Raw genomic sequence first — 20,485 nt, forward strand, 5'->3', positions numbered from 1 at the left:
ACCGCAATCTTACTTTGTGAGGTAGAGAGAAAAAGAAAGTTTAGGCCCACGGCGTTTAGGTATACATTTTGTTTTTGTTAAGCTAGTATTGCATTTCGTGGATGTGACGCAGTTTATCCACTTATCAGTTAATGGTTTGTTTCCAGTTTGGAGTGATGAAGTGTTTGCCTGTAGGTCTTTGTAGACATACATTTTTCACTCCTTTTGATTAGATACCAAATTCAGTTCCCCATTTAATCAGCTTTGTACCCCTGTGAAAGTTAGTTGACCAAATGAAATAAGTCAGAGGAACACAAATACCATATGATGTCACTTACATGTAGAATCTAAAAATGCCAAACTTATAGAAATAAAAACTTAAGAGTAGTGGTTACCAGAGGTTAGGGCAGTGGGGAGATGGGAAGATGTAGGTCAAAGGATACAAACTTCCAATTTGCTATAGATTATATTAAAATAAAATTTAATCAGTTGTTTCTTTTCTGTATATCTTAAGTAATGTAGTTGTTTATATAGTGTGCAAAATCATAAAGGTACAGTAGCTGCCATGCTATGATTTTAATAACTCTTACTAGGTGTTTCAAATTGTGTTCTATAACTTCGTTTAGAATAGCATACACTAAGGCCTCATTATAACAGCCTTAAAAGGTAACATGTTTCCATAATTGTCATTTTCAGTGTAGCGCAGATATAAACAGATTTTAAAAATTACATGTAACTCTACCTGCAGCGTTTGGTTGTTAGGATTCATTCTCATTTTTAAACTGTTTTAACAAATCAGAATTAAGGCTTCCCTGGTGGCTTAGATGGTAAAGAATCTGCCTGCAATGGGAGACCTGGGTTTGACCCCTGGGTTGGGAAGATCCCCTGGTGGAGGGCATGGCAACCCACTCCAGTATTCTTGTCTGGAGAATTCCCACGGACAGAGGAGCCTGGCGGGCTATAGTCCATGGGGTGGCAGAGTCCGACACAACTGAGCGACTAATTACACACCGCCTGCAGCGTTTGGTTCTCATTTTTAGACTATTTTATGAACCACGATTGACGTTTAGCAAGAAGACTACCATGCAAATGGTTTGGTAATTGTTTAATTGTCTTAATTACAGAGAAAGGTTTCCTTTCCTTTCTTCCTATTTGCTCAATTTTCTTGTGTTCTAAAGGGTTTAGATCAAGGAACGTACAAATTGGAAGAATAAAGTCTCATATTTTGTTTTATATATATTCATAAATGTGTCTGGCAAGTATTGGATTGACCAAAAGTTCATGCAAGTTTTTCCATACACCGCTACAGAAAAACCTGAACGAAGTTTTTGGCCAGCTCAGTACTTCAGCAGTCCATCTTGTCAGTGGATGAAGTGCTGTAAACCAAGTATATTGTTGATTGCTTTGCTACTGCAGACCTACTTTTTCCTTTTCTTTACTTCTTTCTTGATGCCAAGAAGTTTTATAAAATAAGAGACTTCCTTAGGATGTTGTCAACCATGGGAAAAATTTTTAGCAGCTAACTTGTGGAAGAATAGAATAATTCATGTCATCTTGTAAAGATCATCATCTATTGTCTAGGCACTTGTCTTACTGAAATAAGTACAAGATGTGTAAAGTAAAGCATAGCTTAAAATATCATGGAGGAAACTTTTATAGATCCTTGGAAGAGGATACTGTAGATCCTCAAGTTGTCTTAGAAGTTTTCTGTTAGGCATGAAAATGATATACAAAAACCAGTATTTAAAATATCTGTAACGTGTTACCACGGAGAAGGCAATGGCACCCCACTCCAGTACCTTGCCTGGAAAATCCCATGGACGGAGGAGTCTGGTAGGCTGCAGTCCATGGGGTTGCTGAGAGTTGGACGTGACTCAGTGACTTCAGTTTCACTTCTCACTTTCATGCATTGGAGAAGAAAATGGCAACCCACTCCAGTGTTCTTGCCTGGAGAATCCCAGGGATGGCGGAGCCTGGTCGGCTGCCGACTATGGGGTCGCGCAGAGTCAGACACGACTGAACCGACTTAGCAGCAGCAGCAGCAGCAACGTGTTACCAGGAGATTGATATTTAACTCAAGATATAAATTAAATATATATTCACTTTTATTCTACAAATGTAATAATTATAGCACAAACAATTTACCATATCATTCTGATAATTTCCACAACTTATGTTGAGTTTTAGAATTATTAATATGGTCTTAGTTGTTACCACTTTTAATGAATTCCTGTTCGAACTACAGTTTGACTAAATTGCATGAAATGACTATCCATTAAATTGATAGTCACTGGAAAAGGTCAATTTTCATTCCAATCCCAAAGAAAGGCAATGCCAAAGAATGCTCAAACTACCGCATAATTGCACTTATCTCACATGCTAGTAACCTGGTGGCTCAGAGGTTAAAGTGCCTGGAATACGGGAAACCCAGGTTCGATCCCTGGGTCGGGAAGGTCCCCTGGAGAAGGAAAATGGCAACCCACTCCAGTACTTTTGCCTGGAGAATCCCATGGAGGGAGGAGCCTGGTAGGCTACAGTCCATGGGATCGCAAAAAGTCGGACATCACTGAGCGACTTCACTTTTGCACGCTAGTAAAGTAATGCTCAAAATTCTCCAAGCCAGGCTTCAGCAATATGTGAACCGTGAACTTCCAGATGTTCAAGCTGGTTTTAGAAAAGGCAGAGGAACGAGAGATCAAATTGCCAACATCTACTGGATCATGGAAAAAGCAAGAGAGTTCCAGAAAAACATCTATTTCTGCTTTATTGACTATGCCAAAGCCTTTGACTGTGTGGATCACAATAAACTGTGGAAAATTCCGAGAGAGATGGGAATACCAGACCACCTGACCTGCCTCTTGAGAAACCGGTATGCAGGTCGGGAAGCAACAGTTAGAACTGGACATGGAACAACAGACTGGTTCCAAATAGGAAAAGGAGTACATCAAGGCTGTATATTGTCACTCTGCTTATTTAACTTATATGCAGAGTACATGATGAGAAATGCTGGGCTGGAAGAAGCACAAGCTGGAATCAAGATAGCTGGGAGAAATACCAGTAACCTCAGATATGCAGATGACACCACCCTTTTGGCAAGAAAGTGAAAAGGAACTAAAAAGCCTCTTGATGAAAGTGAAAGAGGAGAGTGAAAAAGTTGGCTTAAAGCTCAACATTCAGAAAACGAAGATCATGGCATCACTTCATGGGAAATAGATGGGGAAACAATGGAAACAGTGTCAGACTTTATTTTTGGGGGCTCCAAAGTCACTGCAGATGGTGACTGCAGCCATGAAATGAAAAGACGCTCACTCCTTGGAAGGAAAGTTATGACCAACCTAGATAGCATATTCAAAAGCAGAGACATTACTTTGCCGACTAACGTCTGTTTAGTCAAGGCTATGGTTTTTCCTGTGGTCATGTATGGATGTGAGAGTTGGACTGTGAAGAAAGCTGAGCGCCAAAGAATTGATGCTTTTGAACTGTGGTGTTGGAGAAGACTCTTGAGAGTCCCTTGGACTGCAAAGAGATCCAACCAGTCCATTCTGAAGGAGATCAGCCCTGGGTGTTCATTGGAAGGACTGATGCTAAAGCTGAAATGCCAGTACTTTGGCCACCTCATGCAAAGAGTTGACTCGTTAGAAAAGACTCTGATGCTGGGAGGAATTGGGAGCAGGAAGAGAAGGGGACGACAGAGGATGAGATGGCTGGATGGCATCACCGACTCGATGCATGTGAGTTTGAGTGAACTCCGGGAGTTGTTGATGGACAGGGAGGCCTGGTGTGCTGCAATTCATGGGGTCACAAAGAATCAGACACGACTAAGCGACTGAACTGAACTGAAGTAACATGGAGTTGTGATAAGCAGACTTTCTCTTAACATCAGCAATATTGTTTATAGTGCTTAATTCTCTCTTAAGTTTTTAAGAGCAGTTACTGTCAAACATTTTTTCAGCTTCTATGATATGAAATTTGAAGTACCTTCTTGGTCAGCTGGGCCGTAATAGAAAGAGTGAGACAGTGTGGTACTCTTTTGTTGGGCTCCGTGTATTTGAATCCTGGCTCTGGTGGCTACATATAAGCTGGTAGTGTTGAAATGGGAGAATTTTGAGAGACTGATTAGCAGAAACCAGCCAGTCAGGAAGGATGCGATGAGTGGTGTCCTGAAGGCCCCCGTTTATGCCAGGAAGTGACTCTTTGTTGGGTGATGGAAAGCTCTGAGGAGTGGCCTAGGTAGTGGATAGGACATTCAGGGGGTTTGAAAGTGTTAATGGCTCAATTATGTCTGACTCTTTGCGACCCCATGGACTGTGGCTTCAGGCAAGAATACTGGAGTGGGTTTCCATCTTTTTCTCCAGGCGCTCTTCCTGACCCAGGGATTGAACCTGGGTCTCCTGCATTGCAGGGAGATTCTTTACAATTTAGCCACTAGGGAAGGCCTTTCAAGGTGTTTGGGCAGCATCTATTTTCAACCACAGTGAAAATGCTTTGGTACTGCAACAACTGATATATCCGTACTGGCGCATGTTGGCCCCATATCAACCTGAGTTGTATATTAGGCAGAAGAAAGAATAAAATTCAAAAGCTAAATCTCTGACTAACCTGTCTCTATAACCCTGTGTGTCACCCTGACTCCAAATATCTGCCCATTTGACAAAGTGAAGTACCCTGTTATCACCTGGTTTCTAGCATTCTTAGTCTGGTCATCTGCTGCTGCCTGAAACATCCTGTCCTGGTATTACTTGACAGGCATTTTAAAGGTTTAATCTAGGACTAGTTGATGTCACCCAGTTACTGGTTTATTCAGAAGCAAGTCTTGTCAGTAGATCTTTGGAAAGCAAAGGATGAAGATATTACTGCAAGTTTGAATTCCTTGAAAGTTGCTTTTTGGTGTTCGTAGCATCTCTTAGTTTGCCAAGGAATTTGTGTTCCTGTTTGATTTACCAATGGTGTTAGTTTCTTAGAGCTGCCATAACAGACAAACAAGGCAGCTTACACAACAGAAATCTATGTCTCACAGTTCTGGAGCTTAAAAGTTCTGGATCAAGGTGTCAGCAGAATAAATTCCTCCTGAGGGCTGTGAATAAAAGTCTGTTTCAGGCTGGTTTCTAGTGGCTTTCTGGCAATCTTGTTATGTTCATCTCTTTACACAGTCTTCCCTCTGTGCATGTCTGTGTTCACATTTCCCCTTTTGTGTTAGTCTAATGACTTCATCTTGACTTTATCTGCAGTCTGTATTTCTAAACGAGGCTGCATTCTGAGGTATTAGGGGTTAGAACTTCAGCATTATTTTGAGGAGTCAGTTCAGCCAGTACCACCAGTATTAAAATTTTAATTTTGTTTCAGTGATAGAAGTTTGAGGATATGTTACATTGGTTTTGTTGTTGTTTGTGTTGTTTAAATACCTTAAATATTTTTAAAAGTCTAAACAGATTTTTTTTTTCTAAATGATACACTAGAGACCGGCAGTCATCTAGATTATCTGATTAATAGTCATTTTCTATGGCTATATTTACTACTTTGGGAAGATATTTTAGCTTTTGAAGTTTTAATGTAATTAAAGGATGATGTGGTGAATGGCAGTTTCAAGTGTGGAAGCCCTTCTGGTGATACATACACAGTCTAGTCTAGCCTTACCGCACTCCTTCCTTAGGCAGTGATTAACTTCTCATTTCCAGGAAGCTTCCACAAGATAATGAGGCCAGCATCTTACATTGGTACTATAATGTGCTCTGCTGTCTACTGATTCTTGCTTAGATTTGTACATTTACTTTAGAACTTCCTTGAAATTCTTCATGTTATGTTGTATTCACAGGTGTAGTTTAAATTTTTTTTTTAATGAAAATCATTGGGAAAATACTAGATGACATATAAATATTCCCTTTAGCCGCTTTTAGTATACTAATAGTGTACACATGTTTGTGCAGGTTTTGTCTGGATCATCTCGTCAAAGTTATTCACCTCCCGGCTATCAAGATTTCAGTAAGTGGGAATCAGTGCTGAAAATAAAAGAAGGACTGCTAAGGCAGAAAGAGATTGTAATTGATCGGTGAGTCATTTTTTTTTTTTTAATTACTATTTCAGGCATGCGGAAGTGTAGATTAATAAAGTAAGTATCTTTGTACCTACCACTTAGAGTTTAAGAAATAGAACCTTAGAAGGACATTGAAGTCTCATTCTGTCTATTCCCAGTCCCAGACATTTGCAAAATTTTGCCTATTTGAGTACCAAAGCTCTGAAAAAAGAATTACTTTAAACTGAATAGACTCCTGATTATTCTAAGCAATAAATCTTAATATTACTTAATTATTTATGATCTATATTGGCTCTACGTCATTTATGTATACTTTGGGGATAATTAAACCTGTTGCCTATCATGGTAATTGGAAGATAGCCTGAGAAGGCATTTTTTCTCAATCAGTGCTAGTTACTACTTATTTTCATGTGCTTTTATGAGATAAAGTACTAGATACTTTAATCTTCAAATTAAATCCTTATTCAAACCTTTAAATAATTTAATAGTTGAAATTTCAAAAGATTTTGCTTAGAGACTTAATGTTAAGCATGATCTGCTGGAATATAAACTAGTGCATAGACCTTCTGACTTCCTTGTTCTCCACTGTGTTCTCAACATCTTGAACAGAGCCTGGCATGTAGTATATGTGCTTAGTGCTTGATAACGTCCATGCCTGGTAAATGAATGAAGACTGCAAGAGGTTGTTACAATTGATTCTATGAAAAGCTATCTTAAAATATCAGATGTTTCTAGTATAAGTGAATTTTATGTATAAGTATAGACACAGTTGGATATATATTCTTAATACTTAATTTATTGTATATACTCGAAATTGATGCTGTTTTTAAACAGACCAGAATTCAGACTTTCATTAATATGAATTGGTTTGTCCTCAGTGAGAATCACTCAGCTTCTATTATTTTTTAGACGCCATTATGCCGCTCTGTTGAGCAGAAGTTAATAGCTGTTTCGGTTCGTGTGGGCTGCTACAACAGAACACCGTAGACTGGGTAGCTTATTCAGTTACTCAGTCGTGTCGGACTCTTCGTGATCCCATAGACTGTAGCACGCCAGTCTTTCCCGTCCTTCACCATCTCTCAGAGTTTGCTCAAACTCATGTCCTTTGAGTCGGTAATGCCATCCAACCACCTCGTCCTCTGTCATCCCCTTCTCCTCCTGCCTTCAGTCTTTCCCAGCATCATTGTACAGGAGGCGCTGATGAAAACCATCCCCAAGAAAAAGAAATGCAAGGAGGCAAAATGTTAGTCTAAGGAGGCCTTACAAATAGCTGAGAAAAGAAGAGACGTGAAAGGCAAAGGAGAAAAGGAAAGATATACCCATCTGAATGCAGAGTTCCAGAGAATAGCAAGGAGAGATCAGAATGCCTTTTTAAATGAACAATGCAAAGAAACAGGAAAATAATAGAATGCTTAATAGACAATAAATATTTATTTCTCCCACTTCTAGAGGCTGGGAAGTCCAAGGCACTGACCAATTCAGTGAGAATCTGGTGAGAGCCAACTTCCTGGTTCATAGATGGCCATCTTCTTGCTGTAGCCTCATGTGGTGAAAGGGGCAAGGGAGCTCTCCAGAGCTTCTTTTGTAGTGATCCTAATTGCATTTGTTTGAACTCTGTCTTCGTGACCTTATCACTTCCCAAAGACCCTCCACCTTTTATACCACATGTTGGGCATTAGGATTTAATGTATGAATCTTGGGGAAGGCTCCCAGCATTCAGTCTGTGAAAGTAAGAAATATAGGTTATTATTAGTATAGTCTATTAAACATATTTATATTTATCAATTTTGTATATATAGAAGGACACTAAGGAAATAATCCAGAATCATTCAGAGTTGTTCAGTTGGCCAATTCTTGTTTTAATTAAAAAAATTTTTTTATTGAAGTATAGTTGATTACAACGAATAGGTATACAGCTAAATGATTCATATGTATCTGTATGTATATATATATATTCATATATATTTATAAATAAATAACCTTTTCAGATCCTTTTATCATGTAGGTTTATCACAAAATATTGAGTATAGTTCTTTCTGCTATACTGTAGGCCCTTACATGTGTATGTGGTGGCTCAGATGGTAAAGAGTCTGCCTGCAGTGCAGGAGACCTGGGTTCGATCCCTGGGTTGGGAAGATCCCCTGGAGAAGGAAATGGCAACCCACTCCAGTATTCTTGCCTGGAGAATTCCATGGACAGAGAAACCTGGTAGGCTACAGTCCACGGGATCACAAAGAGTCATACATGACTCAGTGACTAACACTATACACTGTGTTACTCTCGTTTTTAATTTATCCATCCCTGCCATCTTTCCCCTTTGGTAGCCGTAAGTTTGTTTTCTGTGTCTGTGAGTTTCTGTTTTGTAAATAAGTTCATTTGTATCATATTTTAGATTCCACATATGAATGATACCATGTTTTTTTCCTGTGAAACGTTTATCTTGGACTTAGTACGATAATCTCTAGACCCACTCATGTTGCTGCAGATGGCGTTACTGGATTCTCTCTTATGGCTGCATAATATTCTGTTGTTTATGGGTAGCACATCTTTATCCATTCATCTGTTGGTGCACATTTAGGTTGTTCCCATGTCTTGGCCGTTGTAAACAGTGTTGCAGTGAACACTGGGGTGCATATCTTCTCAAGTTATAGTTTTCTCCAGATGTATGGCCAGGAATGGGATGGCAGGATCATACGGCAGCTCCACTCTGAGTTCTTTAAGGAACCTCCATTCTGTTCTTCATAGTAGCTATACCAGTTCTCATTCCCACCAACAGTATAGGAAGGTTCCCTTTTCTCCACACCCTCTCCAGCATTTATTATTTGTGGACTTTCTGTTGATGGCCATTCTCACTGGTGTGAGGTCATACCTAATTGTAGTTTTGATCTGCATTTCTCTAGTAATTAGCAGTGTTGAGCATCTTTTCATGTATCTTTTGGCCATCTGTGTGTCGTCTTTGGAGAACTGCCTATATCTTCTGCATTGTCATGAGTAGGAGTTGGCCGGCCTAGGCTAGCCGCACCTGGATGGCCTGTAGCTCCCATACAAGCATCTGCAGGGGTCTGCTATCCTGCAGTATTCTAGCCAGGGTTTGTTCGTAGGGTGGTTGGGTGAAGTTCAAAGAGGAAATGAAGCATACACGTTCTCTTGGAGATTAGGCTCGGAAGTGGCACAGAATCACTTCCTCTGTGTTCTGATTGGTCACAAGGCCAGGAGACTTCACCTGTGGACAGAAGGAACAAAAGGAGTGTAAGTAATACAGGGAAGGGAATAATTATGGGTGTTTTTGTGAATAGTATACTGCACCCAGTGTCTTAAATAATCTTTGATATTTTACAAGTCTGTTATAAAATTTGTGATGATTAATGCATTTGATATTGTATAAGAGAAAGAAAAAGTAGCTCCTCTTTCTGTAGCAATAGAATCAGAATTTAAAAGCAAAAATTGTTCATGTTTAAAAATCTTTATATAACACATATAGTACTAAAATTGAGAACAAAATAATAGTATATCTTTCTTCTAGGAACCAGATGAGACTAATGGCCTTTAAAATTGTGATAACACATACATAGGGTATTTCAGAGACAGAGATGACAGGATTTAGTTTCTTCCTGGATGAAGCTGAGAGTGAAGATGCTAAACTTTTCTATTTTGGAATATGGTGTGGTTGATGATACCTTGAAAGTCACTTAACTAAAAATTGTACACTGTATATTATTCCTGAAAATATCAAGTTGTTCATGATTGCATGAGAAAAAAAAATTTTTTTTTTTTACCATGCCTATAGCTTTTATAGAGTTTGGTTAATTAGGTCAAAGAAGATCAAATGTTAAGGAAAATTAGCTGCTATAGAAACTGTTCTTATGGCTACCAGTGGGAAATGATCAGAGCGATAGATTGAAAGTTTGGAATTGACATGGATGTATTTTTAAAACAGATAACCAACAAGGACCTACTGTATATAGCACAGGGAAATCTGTTCAATATTCTGTAATAACCTAAATGGGAAAAGAATTTGGAAAAGAATATACATTTATATATGTAAGTAAATCACTTTGCTGTACACCTGAAACTAATAGAGCATTGTTAATCAACTATACTCCAATATAAAATAAAATTTTTTAAAAAATTAAGAAAAAGAAACTGTTCTTAAATGTCCCCTATCTTATGAGAAAAAGCACACAGTTTAATTGCAAAAGCAACTCAAAGGAGGAAACCTGGTTTCCTAATTCCTTATACTTGATACTAACCATTTAGGTAATTCAGAATAAGATACTTGACCTTTTGCAAATTGATTGTCTCGTCTGCCTGGGTACAAGGAGTTTCACTACTTAAGCAAAAAGTGAGATTTTCGAAGATCACTGTTTTAGGCAACTCCCCTCTCCCACCTAGCTGTACAGCATGAGGATTAAAAGAATGAATGTGTGTAAAAAGTCATAATCCTATCTGATGCATAGTGGCCATTAACAAAGAGTAGCCTCATTATATGTTTTATGTATATAATAGTTATATTTATGTAATTGTCTTTCCTCAGTAGATTCTGAGCTCCTTCACAGAAGAGAGTTTCAAGTATATTTTATTACTCATAATAGAAACTCACTAAATATTTGTTCAGAGGAAATAGCCTCATTTTAATGAAAAATAAGCTAACGTTTTTGGTTAATCTATGCTGTTGCTGATACTCATGGTTCTTATAATGGTTTACACTTAGAAGTTGCTTGGCTCCTGCTGCTGAATTGAACAGATAAAATATAAGGATAAGTCAGTGTACTGGAGCCTAATTCAGAGAGGAAACCCACTACACTCAGTGGAGACAGCTGAATTAATGCTATTAGTAAATGATGCTGTCGGCACAGAGGAGAATCTCATTCTGTCATTACTTGCAATTTCCAGTACAAATCTTCTTAAAATTTTGTCCAGTACTAAGAAATCTGACTAGCCACTGTTTCAGGGTTCTTGGGAAGGAGACTAAATATTTCAGTTCAGTTGTTCAGTCATGTCCAACTCTTCGCAAACCCCACGGACCACAGCACGCCAGGCCTCCCTGTCCATCACCAACTCCGGAAGTCTACTCAAACTCATCTCCATTGAGTTGGTGATGCCATCCATCCACTTCATTCTCTGTCGTCCCCTTCTCCCGCCTTCAATCTTTCCCAGCATCAGAGTCTTTTCAAACGAGTCAGCTCTTCACATCAGGTGGCCAAAGTATTGGAGTTTCAGCTTCAATATCAGTCTGTCCAGTGAACACTAAGGACTGATCTCCTTTAGGATGGGCTGGTTGGATCTCCTTGCAGTCCAAGGGACTCTCAAGAGTCTTCTCCAACACCACAGTTCAAAAGCATCAATTCTTCGGTGCTCAGCTTCCTTTATAGTCCAACTCTCACATCCATACATAACTCCTGGAAAAACCATAGCTTTAATGAGATGGACCTTTGTTGGCAAAGTAATGTCTCTGCTTTTCAATATGCTATCTAGGTTGGTCATAACTTTTCTTCCAAGGAGTAAGCATCTTTTTATTTATGGTTGCAGTCACCATCTGCAGTGATTTTGGAGCCCCCCAAAATAAAGTCTGACACTGTTTCCCTGTCTATTTGCCATGAAGTGATGGGACCGGATGCCATGATCTTTGTTTTCTGAATGTTGAGCTCTAAGCCAACTTTTTCACTCTCCTCTTTCACTTTCATCAAGAGGCTCTTTAGTCCTTCTTCCTGCCGTAAGGGTGGTGTCATCTGCATATCTGAGGTTATTGATATTTCTCCCGGCAATCTTGATTCCAGCATGTGCTGCATCCAGCCCAGTGTTTCTCATGATATACTCTGCATATAAGTTAAATAAGCAGGGTGAATATATACAAGTCTTTTTTATTCATGAGCCCTAGAACACACCTGCATTTATGCTAATGAGGTGATTCTTAAGCCCTGGATATCTGCTTCAGGACCTGGGCTGTTCACCAGAGAGACCAACCCTGTGGTCAGAGGGTTGGGTCTTGGAGCTAGTTCAGCCTCCAGGGAGAGGAGGGGACTGGAAATTGAATTCAGTCACACAGCTGGTGATTTAATCAGTCATGCCCATGCAGTGAAATTCTATAATAAAAATTTGGGGAACTCACCAGATTTGTACCCAGTTGGTTTTGTCTGGCATCTGAAGTGAGGCTTTCTTGCTGGGGACTCTGCCCTAAGAGTTGTGAAGTCCAGTGCTAAGGTACAGTGTTTGGTGTCCGAACAGAATTTCACACAGTATAGCAGTTGGCCTTGGAACGAAATAGATTTAGAAATTGATTTTACGATGCTATATACCTACGTTCTTTTAAACTGCCAGTGAATCTGTGCTGGTTCAGGAGCACTGGTTTGGGACCCTGTGACGAGACCTAAAAGGCGTGAGAGGAGGTGCTGTCCACGTGCCAAAGAGGTGGCTCTGAGGTTCCACAGTGCCGCCCCAGGTGCCCTGCGCCAGGCCTGGAGCGGAACCTGCGTGCCCCGTCCCCCGGCCGCTCGCGGCCCACTCTGGCCAGAGTCTGGTGACAGTGGCAGCACTAAGGGGCCCACCTCAGGAGCAGTATGGGCTTTGAAGACGTTGCTACGTACCTCTCCTGGGAGGGATGGAGGCTCCTTGATGAGGCTCAGAGATGCCTGTACCTCAGTGTGATGCTGCAAAACTTTGCATTCATGTCTTCACTAGCTAGGGCTTCAGGGACAAGGCTGAAAAGCCGTGGGTAGCAGGACATCCTTGCCTTCTTCCTGATCTTAATGAACCAGATAACCATGATGGTGTGATCACTCACCTAGAATGAGACACCTTGGAGTGCAAAGTCAAATGGGCCTTAGGAAGCATCACTGTGAACAAAGCTAATGGAGGTGATGGAATTCCAGCTCAGCTATTTCAAATCCTAAAAGATGATGCTGGTAAAGTGCTGAACTCAATATGCCAGCAAGTTTGGAAAAGTCAGCAGTGGCCACAGGCTGGAAAAGGTCAGTTTTCATTCCAATCTCAAAGAAAGGCAGTGCCAAAGAATGTTCAAACTGCCTCACAATTGTACTCCTTTCACACGCTAGCAAAGTAAGGCTCAAAATTCTGCAAGCTAGACTTCAACAGTACATAAACTGAGAAATTCCAGATGTTCAAGCTGGATTTAGAAAAGGCAGAGGAACCAGATATCAAATTGACAACATCCATTGACTCATAGAAAAAACAAGAGAATTCCAGAAAGACATCTATTTCTGCTTCATTGACTACTCTAAAGTCTTTGTGTGGATCACAACAAACTGTGGAAAATTCTTAACAAGGTGGGAATACCAGACCACCTGACCTGCCTCCTGAGAAACCTGTATGCAGGTCAAAAAGCTACAGTTAGAACTGAACATGGGACAACAGACTTGTTACAGATCGGGAAAGGAGTATGTCAGGCTGTATATTGTCCCCCTGCTTATTTAACTTATATGCAGAAAACATCATACGAAATGCTGGGCTGGATGAAGCACAAGCTGGAATCAAGATTGCCGGGAGAAATACCAAAATAACCTCAGATATGCAGATGACACCACCCTTATGGCAAAAAGTGAAGAGGAACTAAAGAGCCTCTTGATGAAGGTGAAAGAGGAGAGTGAAAAAGCTGTCTTAAATCTCAACATTCAAAAAACCAAGATCATGGCATCCAGTCCTATCACTTCATGGCAAATAGACGAGGAAATAACGGGAACAGAGACTTTATTTTTTGGGCTCCAAAATCACTGTAGATGCTGACTGCATCCATGATATTAAAAGACAGTTGCTCCATGGAAGAAAAGCTATGACCTACCTAGGCAGCATATTAAAAAGCAGAGACATTACTTTGTCAACAAAGGTCCGTCTAGTCAAAGCTATGGTTTTTCCAGTAGTCATGTATGGATGTGAGGGTTGGAACATAAAGAAGGTTGAGCACTGAAGAACTGACGCTTTTGAACTGTGATGTAGGAGAAGACTCTTGAGAGTCTCTTGGACTGCAAGGAGATCCAATCAGTCCATCCCAAAGGAGATCAGTCCTGAATATTCATTGGAAGGAATGATGCTGAAGCTGAAGCTCCCATTCTCTGGCCACCTGATTCAAAGAGCCTGCTCTTTAAAAGACCCTGATGGAAAAGAGTGAAGGCCAGAGAAGGGGACGACAGAGGATGAGGTGGTTGGATTGCATCACCGACTCAGCAAACATGAGTTTGAGCAGGCTCCGGGAGATGATGAAGGACAGGGAGGCCTGGCGTGCTGCAGTCTATGGGGTCACAAAGAGTTGGACATGGCTGAGCAACTGAACAATAAATATATCTAGGTATAAACAGGCAAAATAACTTAGAAACACACTACTAAAACTGCATTAAATACTCAAGTAAGCTGATAAAAATAATGAAATCTTAATTCAACACTTGTGATGGAGAATAAATATGATATAAATATAATAAATAAATACCCCATCTTGCATTACGAGATCTATCTCAAAATGAAAGCTGTACTGTAAATTGCTGTGAGCAAAATCTCATCTGTTAATTGATCATATATGTGAAATTGGAGTTTTAATAACTCTTAATAACCTGATATGTACACATATGCCTCGCTTTGGGAATCTGATCATAAATCCCAGGTTATAAAGCAGATGAGTTAGGAGGACATTTAATATGAATTCTATTTTTTTTAAAAATCCACACTATACCAGAGAATTCACCACTGATTTTAAAAGTTTACCTAGCAAAATTATAATGTGATTTTACTTCCACATGTAATTAAGTGTGAAACATACACAATGCTGAGGGCTCAAATGATGGCATTTTTTAGTAATAAAATATTTTTAAATTAAGATGTTCCATTTTTTTTAGACATGTTATCACATACTTTATAGCATAATATAAACAAATTAGTAAAATTTTACTGGTCTTCCTCTTTCCACCCTATATCTTTGGTCACCTCTTTTATTTCAATCTGTCTTCCCTCTCTCTCTCTTATAACTTCATTATGAGTCTTATTATTAAATTTTTGATGATTAATGATAATACAAACTCTTAGCATGTTGCCTGACACATTAACAGTTTTCAAATGTTTTAGGAAAAATTCACAAAAGTTATACCATTTGATTAGAGTAAGTTATGATCCACTGAGGAAATACATGAACTTCAGTGTGTCCGGGTCCAGCATGAGGCTACATTAAAATGAAATTTCAGCGCTATCAAGAGATGTAAATCTGCCACCATGTGAGTTCTGCATCCTGGAACTGCATCCTGCGTAGATCATGCAACCTGGATGTTGTAGATAGGTGCAGGCAGAGAACAGCAATGGAACTACATGATATTTATAAAAATACTGTCACCCCTTACAATGAGTTTTTTCAGATGTTTCAGTTGGTATTGTGTGTTGAAAAGAATTTGGATGAATGGAAATAATGATAATAAGATAAAGGCATTCCTGACTGAGAATGAAAGAGTTTGTATATTAGGCAGCAAGAAGAAAGAAAGCAAAGCATGACTTTGTCAGAACCTAGAAAGAGTATTCTACAAAAGATTATGTGCTTTTAAGTAACCAGAAGTACTCAGTATGAACTTTTTTCTATATTTAACATATCTCATGGTACTGTGATTTAAAAAGATTTCTTATTATGAATTTTAAGATCATACTTCTGACTCTTAATGCCAAATTAGAATACTGAAAATTCTGCTTTTAATTAGATCAACTTATAAAAGTATGTTTTGTGTAATGTGACCCCAACTTATGTTTTGCAGGCAGAAGCAACAAATTACCCACCTGCATGAAAGAATAAGGGATAATGAATTACGAGCCCAACATGCCATGTTAGGACATTATGTAAATTGTGAGGATTCTTATGGGGCTGGTTTGCAGGTAAGATTACAAAGGGTTTTGTGGTGGTTGTTCTACTAGCATTGTCAAACGTATACTTAAACTGTATGATTAGGACATTTCGGGGATTAGCCGTCTGTCCTGTGGTTCATATTTATATGTGTAGTGAAAGCTGTTCCAGTGCTGTTTTCCATCTGCCCAGTTCACATGCTTTTCCCACGCTAACAGGAACTACTATTATCACTTTCTAGTGTGGCCTTCCAGAGTTGACATTTGTTACAGCTCACAGATAAATTTATTTTTTCCTACACAAAAGATATCAAACCATATAAAATATTCAACATACTACTTTTTTCTTCATATTATATGAAGTTACATAAAATACAATGACTATTTCCATGTAATTACCTAGGCAGCATCCCTTTCCTTTGCTTTTACAGCTGCTTGATTTCCCATTTTATGGAAACAGCATAATTTGTCCATCCTATCTCTGCTTGTCAAAATCTGGGTTGTTTTCTAGTTTGGGACTACTATGCATAATCTTATGAAATTGAAACTATGCTCATTAAACAGTAGCTCCCCATCTCACTCCCTGACCCGTGGCAGCTACCATTCTACTTTCTGTCTCTGTGATTTTTAGTTACTCCAGATATCTCATGCTAAATGGAATTATGTAGCATTTGTCTTTTTGTGGCTGGCATATTTCACTTAGCGTACTATCCTCAAGGTTCATCCATATTGTAGACGTGTCAGAATTTCCTTCCTTGTTAAGGCCGAATAACATCCCATTGGATGTACACCACGTTTCGCTTTTCTGCTCATCTTTCAGTGGACACTTGGCTGGATTCCATATTTTATCTGTAGTGAATAATACCACTGTGAACATTTTTGCATCATTTATTTGAACATGAATACTCTTGGCAAAATACTTTATGGTAGTATGTACTTCTATTTGGTCATTTCCGTTTATATCTTTATTGTCAGAATTAAATCAATTTAAGTGTAATTTTTTCCTCCATTATATTTTCAAACTTGCAGTTTTATTAAAGGCATTGTTATATTAAAATCAGGACATGATAAATAAAGACCAAATAACAGACTTATTTGAGGCAGAGGCACTTAACATAGAGATTCCAGCTTGTTTGTCATACTTCAGTTACTGATATATCAAATACCTTGTTGTTATGTGATGTCATCTAAAAGTTCCACCATGTGACAGCAAGTGTCTATCATACTGAGATTAGTAGTGTTCAGTTATTTGAAAGTGGTATTTCTGTGCTGCTTAAGTAGTATAATTCGCTTTGATAAGAGTATTTTAATAGAACCATGCAGTTTCTCCTTATAACTTCATTATTCTGAATAAAGGTTTTACTTGAATTATACAGTTATTATTATATTACCAAAAAACATAAAACTTATTGTCTGTCTGCAAGCTTAAAGAAAATGTCTTTTGACACAGCATCACACCAGTAGAGGGCTCTCTTAAGTCAGTCTGCAAGGACAGATAGAAATATAAGGAAAATGGGGTTGCTAAAAATAATATAAGAATTTTAAATTATGTGGGGGAGTTAAAATACTGTTGAGAAATTCATTTTAAAGGATAAGTGTGAGACTCCCCAGTGGTTAAGACTTTGCCTTCCAATGCAGGTTCAATTCCTGGTCAGAGATCCCAGACGACTCGTGGCCAGAAAAACCCCCCAAAAAACATAGAACAGAAGCAATATTGTAACACATTCAGTAAACATTTTAACAGTGGGGTACATTAAAAAAAATCTTTTTTAAAAAAAGTAAGTGCAATTAATAAAAGAGAAAGCAAGGAACCCCCTCCAGTACTAAATGGATACAATAAATACGTAAATTTTTTTCAGTAGATTGATACAGAGAGTGAATAAAATGGCAAAGGTTTAGAAGTAACAACTAATATGATAATAAAATCTCCTTAGTGAAGGAAGTTTTTATTTTTCTTTATATTTTATTAAACAAATTTGACATGTAATATGGAATGAGTTTGGGCTTCCCTTGTGGCTCAGAGGGTAAAGAATTCACCTGCAACGCAGATCTAGGTTTCACCCCTGGGTCTAGAACATCCCTTGAAGAAGGGACTGGGTACCCACTCCAGTATTCTTGCCTGGAGAATTCCCATGGATAGAGGAGCCTGGCAGGCTACGATCCATGGGGTCACAGAAGAGTCAGACACGACGGAGTTACTAAGCACACACACACAGTGTGTGTTTAAGGTGTATGGCATGTTGCTTTGATACATTTGTATGTAATATGATTGCTATTTTAGTGGTATTCATCACATTACATAATTATAGTACAATATTGTTGTCTGTATTCATTATACTGTGCATTAACTACTTGTGGCATATTTACTGCTTGTTGAAATTTTACCCTTAAACACCACTCTTACCCTCCGTGGGTGCTCCACCCCTTCCCATGATCCCTGGTAAGAAGGTCCTCTCTGTTTATTATAGGTTTAATTTATTTAGATTCCACGTATAAGTGGTTTCATACAGTACTTGCTTTTCTTTATCTGATTTATCTCATTTAGCATAAGGTGCTCAAGATCTATGTATGTGCAAAGATATCCTCCTTTCTCATGGCTGAATAAACTCCATTGTGTATTACAGCTTTTATCCATTCATGCGTTGATGGACATTGGGATTGTTGCCTTATCTTGGCTGTTGTAAATAATGCTGCGATAACTATAGGAGCGCATGTATCTTGTAGAAATCATGTTTTCTTCTGGGTATATATCCAGAGATGAAATTGCTGGATCCTATGGTAGATTTGTTTTTTTATATTTTTGAGGAACCATCATATTGTTTTTTGTAATGGCCACGCTAATTTATACTCCCACCAACCATGTTTAAGCGGTCCCCTTTCCAGCACCCCTTATGCCTTGTCTTCTTTATGATAACCATTCTAACATGTTCGGGAGGTAAGATATTATTTTGATTTTGATTTGAATTTCTCTGATGATTAGCATTCCCTAATGTGATGTTGAGCATTTTTCCATATGTCTGTTGGCCATTTTTATTTTCTCATTGAAAATATGTCTGTTTAGTTCTTCTGCCTATTTTTAAACCAGATTGTCTTTTGTGAAGCTGAATGAGTCTTGTATATATTTTGGATTTTAACCCCTTATCTGATATGGGGTTTGTAAAATGTTCTCCCATTCAGTGGGTTGTCTTTTCATTTTGTTAATTGTTTCTTTAACCGTACTTCTTTTTTAGTTTGATTAGTCTCATTTGTTGATCGTTGCTTTTGTTGTTTGTCCTTTTGGCATTATGTAAGAAAGAAGTCATTGCCAAGACAAGTGTCGATGACTTCTAGGAGTTTTATGGTATCAGGTCTTAACGTTAATTTTTGTGAGTCATGTGATGTAGGGGCCTACTTTCATTGTTCTGCATGTGTTTCTACAGTTTTCCCGTCACCATACCCACTCTTGGCTCCTTGTTGAATACGAGTTGACGTTATATTTTAGAGTTTGATTCTGGGCTCTCCATTCAGTTTCAGTGGTCAGTGTGTCAATGCCAGTACCAGTTTCATTACTGTGATTTGTAGGGTAATTTGGAATCTAGAAGTGTGATGCTTCTGGTTTTGTTCTTTTTCTCAGTATTACTTTGGCTGTCCAGGGTCTTTTCTGGGTCCATACAAACTTTAGGATTGTTTATTCTATTTCTGTGAAGAGTAGCAAAGGGATTTTTCCCTTGGATTTATAAACATTACTTTTTATGCACAGCGTTTTGTATTTGCACATTTTTGGGGTCCATAATTTGTTCATCCTAACTCCTTAGTATATTTAAAAAAGGAAATTATGCTTTTAATATTCTGTATATTCTAGGTTTAAAAAGTATATTTTTGAAATAAAATATCTTTTAAATTAATTTATCGATAAAAAATATAACTCTTGAGAAGTAAATTCTGTTTGCCTATTAAAAACTTTGAATAACCTTAAAATCAAAATGACCTGAGAACTAGACACTGCTAAGTCTCATAGGTGGAAAAGGAGAACCAGGTCTTAATCCTAAAATTCAAACTTCCTCAGTTGTTTCAGTAGTAGAATTACTAGAACCAAAGAGTGGTTTGTACTTATAATATCTTATACCAAAATTTCAACCTGTAGTTAACAGGCTTGCATGGAAAAAACTCAAATGCGAAAGACCCTTCTTCGTTTTGCTAAAAATTGAAGAAAGGCCAGCACTGGTTATTTGTTGTCTTTCTGATGATAGCCATTCTGCCAGGTATGAGGTCATATCTCACTGTGGCTTTGATCTGCGTTTCCCCAACAATTAGTGATGTCGAACATCTTTTCATGTGCCTGTTGGCCATCTGTATGTCTTTGAAAAAAAATTTTTCAGGTCCTCTGTCCATTTTTCAATCGTGTTTCCCCCCCCCACCCCCCGCCCCGGATGTTGAGTTGTACGAGTTCTTTGTGTATTTTGGATATTAACCTCTTATCAGATATATCATTTGTCTTTATCTTCTCTCATTCAGATCTTGTCTGACTCTCCTTCAAAGCCTTGCTCGTGAAGGGAATAATACATCTGTTCATTTAGCAATTATTTTTGAACTCATCTTGTGCCCAGCCACTGCCCTATGAAATAAGGATAAAAGAACAATTAAGATGGACAGAAATTCCTGATTTCATGACCC

The 20,485-nt window shown here is 38.5% G+C and overlaps 1 protein-coding gene across 1 annotated transcript in view; it reads left to right on the top strand.

The window, feature by feature from the left end:
- The window catches only part of CEP85L (centrosomal protein 85 like), a 132,079-nt gene that overhangs the window by 79,226 nt on the left and 32,368 nt on the right, over positions 1–20,485 (top strand). Inside the window, exons 4-5 of the mRNA XM_052645508.1 lie at positions 5,904–6,025; positions 15,748–15,865. Of these exons, the coding sequence (XP_052501468.1) occupies positions 5,904–6,025; positions 15,748–15,865 (240 nt within the window). The remainder of the gene's footprint in view (positions 1–5,903; positions 6,026–15,747; positions 15,866–20,485) is intronic.

This window comes from Budorcas taxicolor, chromosome 9 (genome assembly GCF_023091745.1).
Source record: "Budorcas taxicolor isolate Tak-1 chromosome 9, Takin1.1, whole genome shotgun sequence".
NCBI lineage: Eukaryota > Metazoa > Chordata > Mammalia > Artiodactyla > Bovidae > Budorcas > Budorcas taxicolor.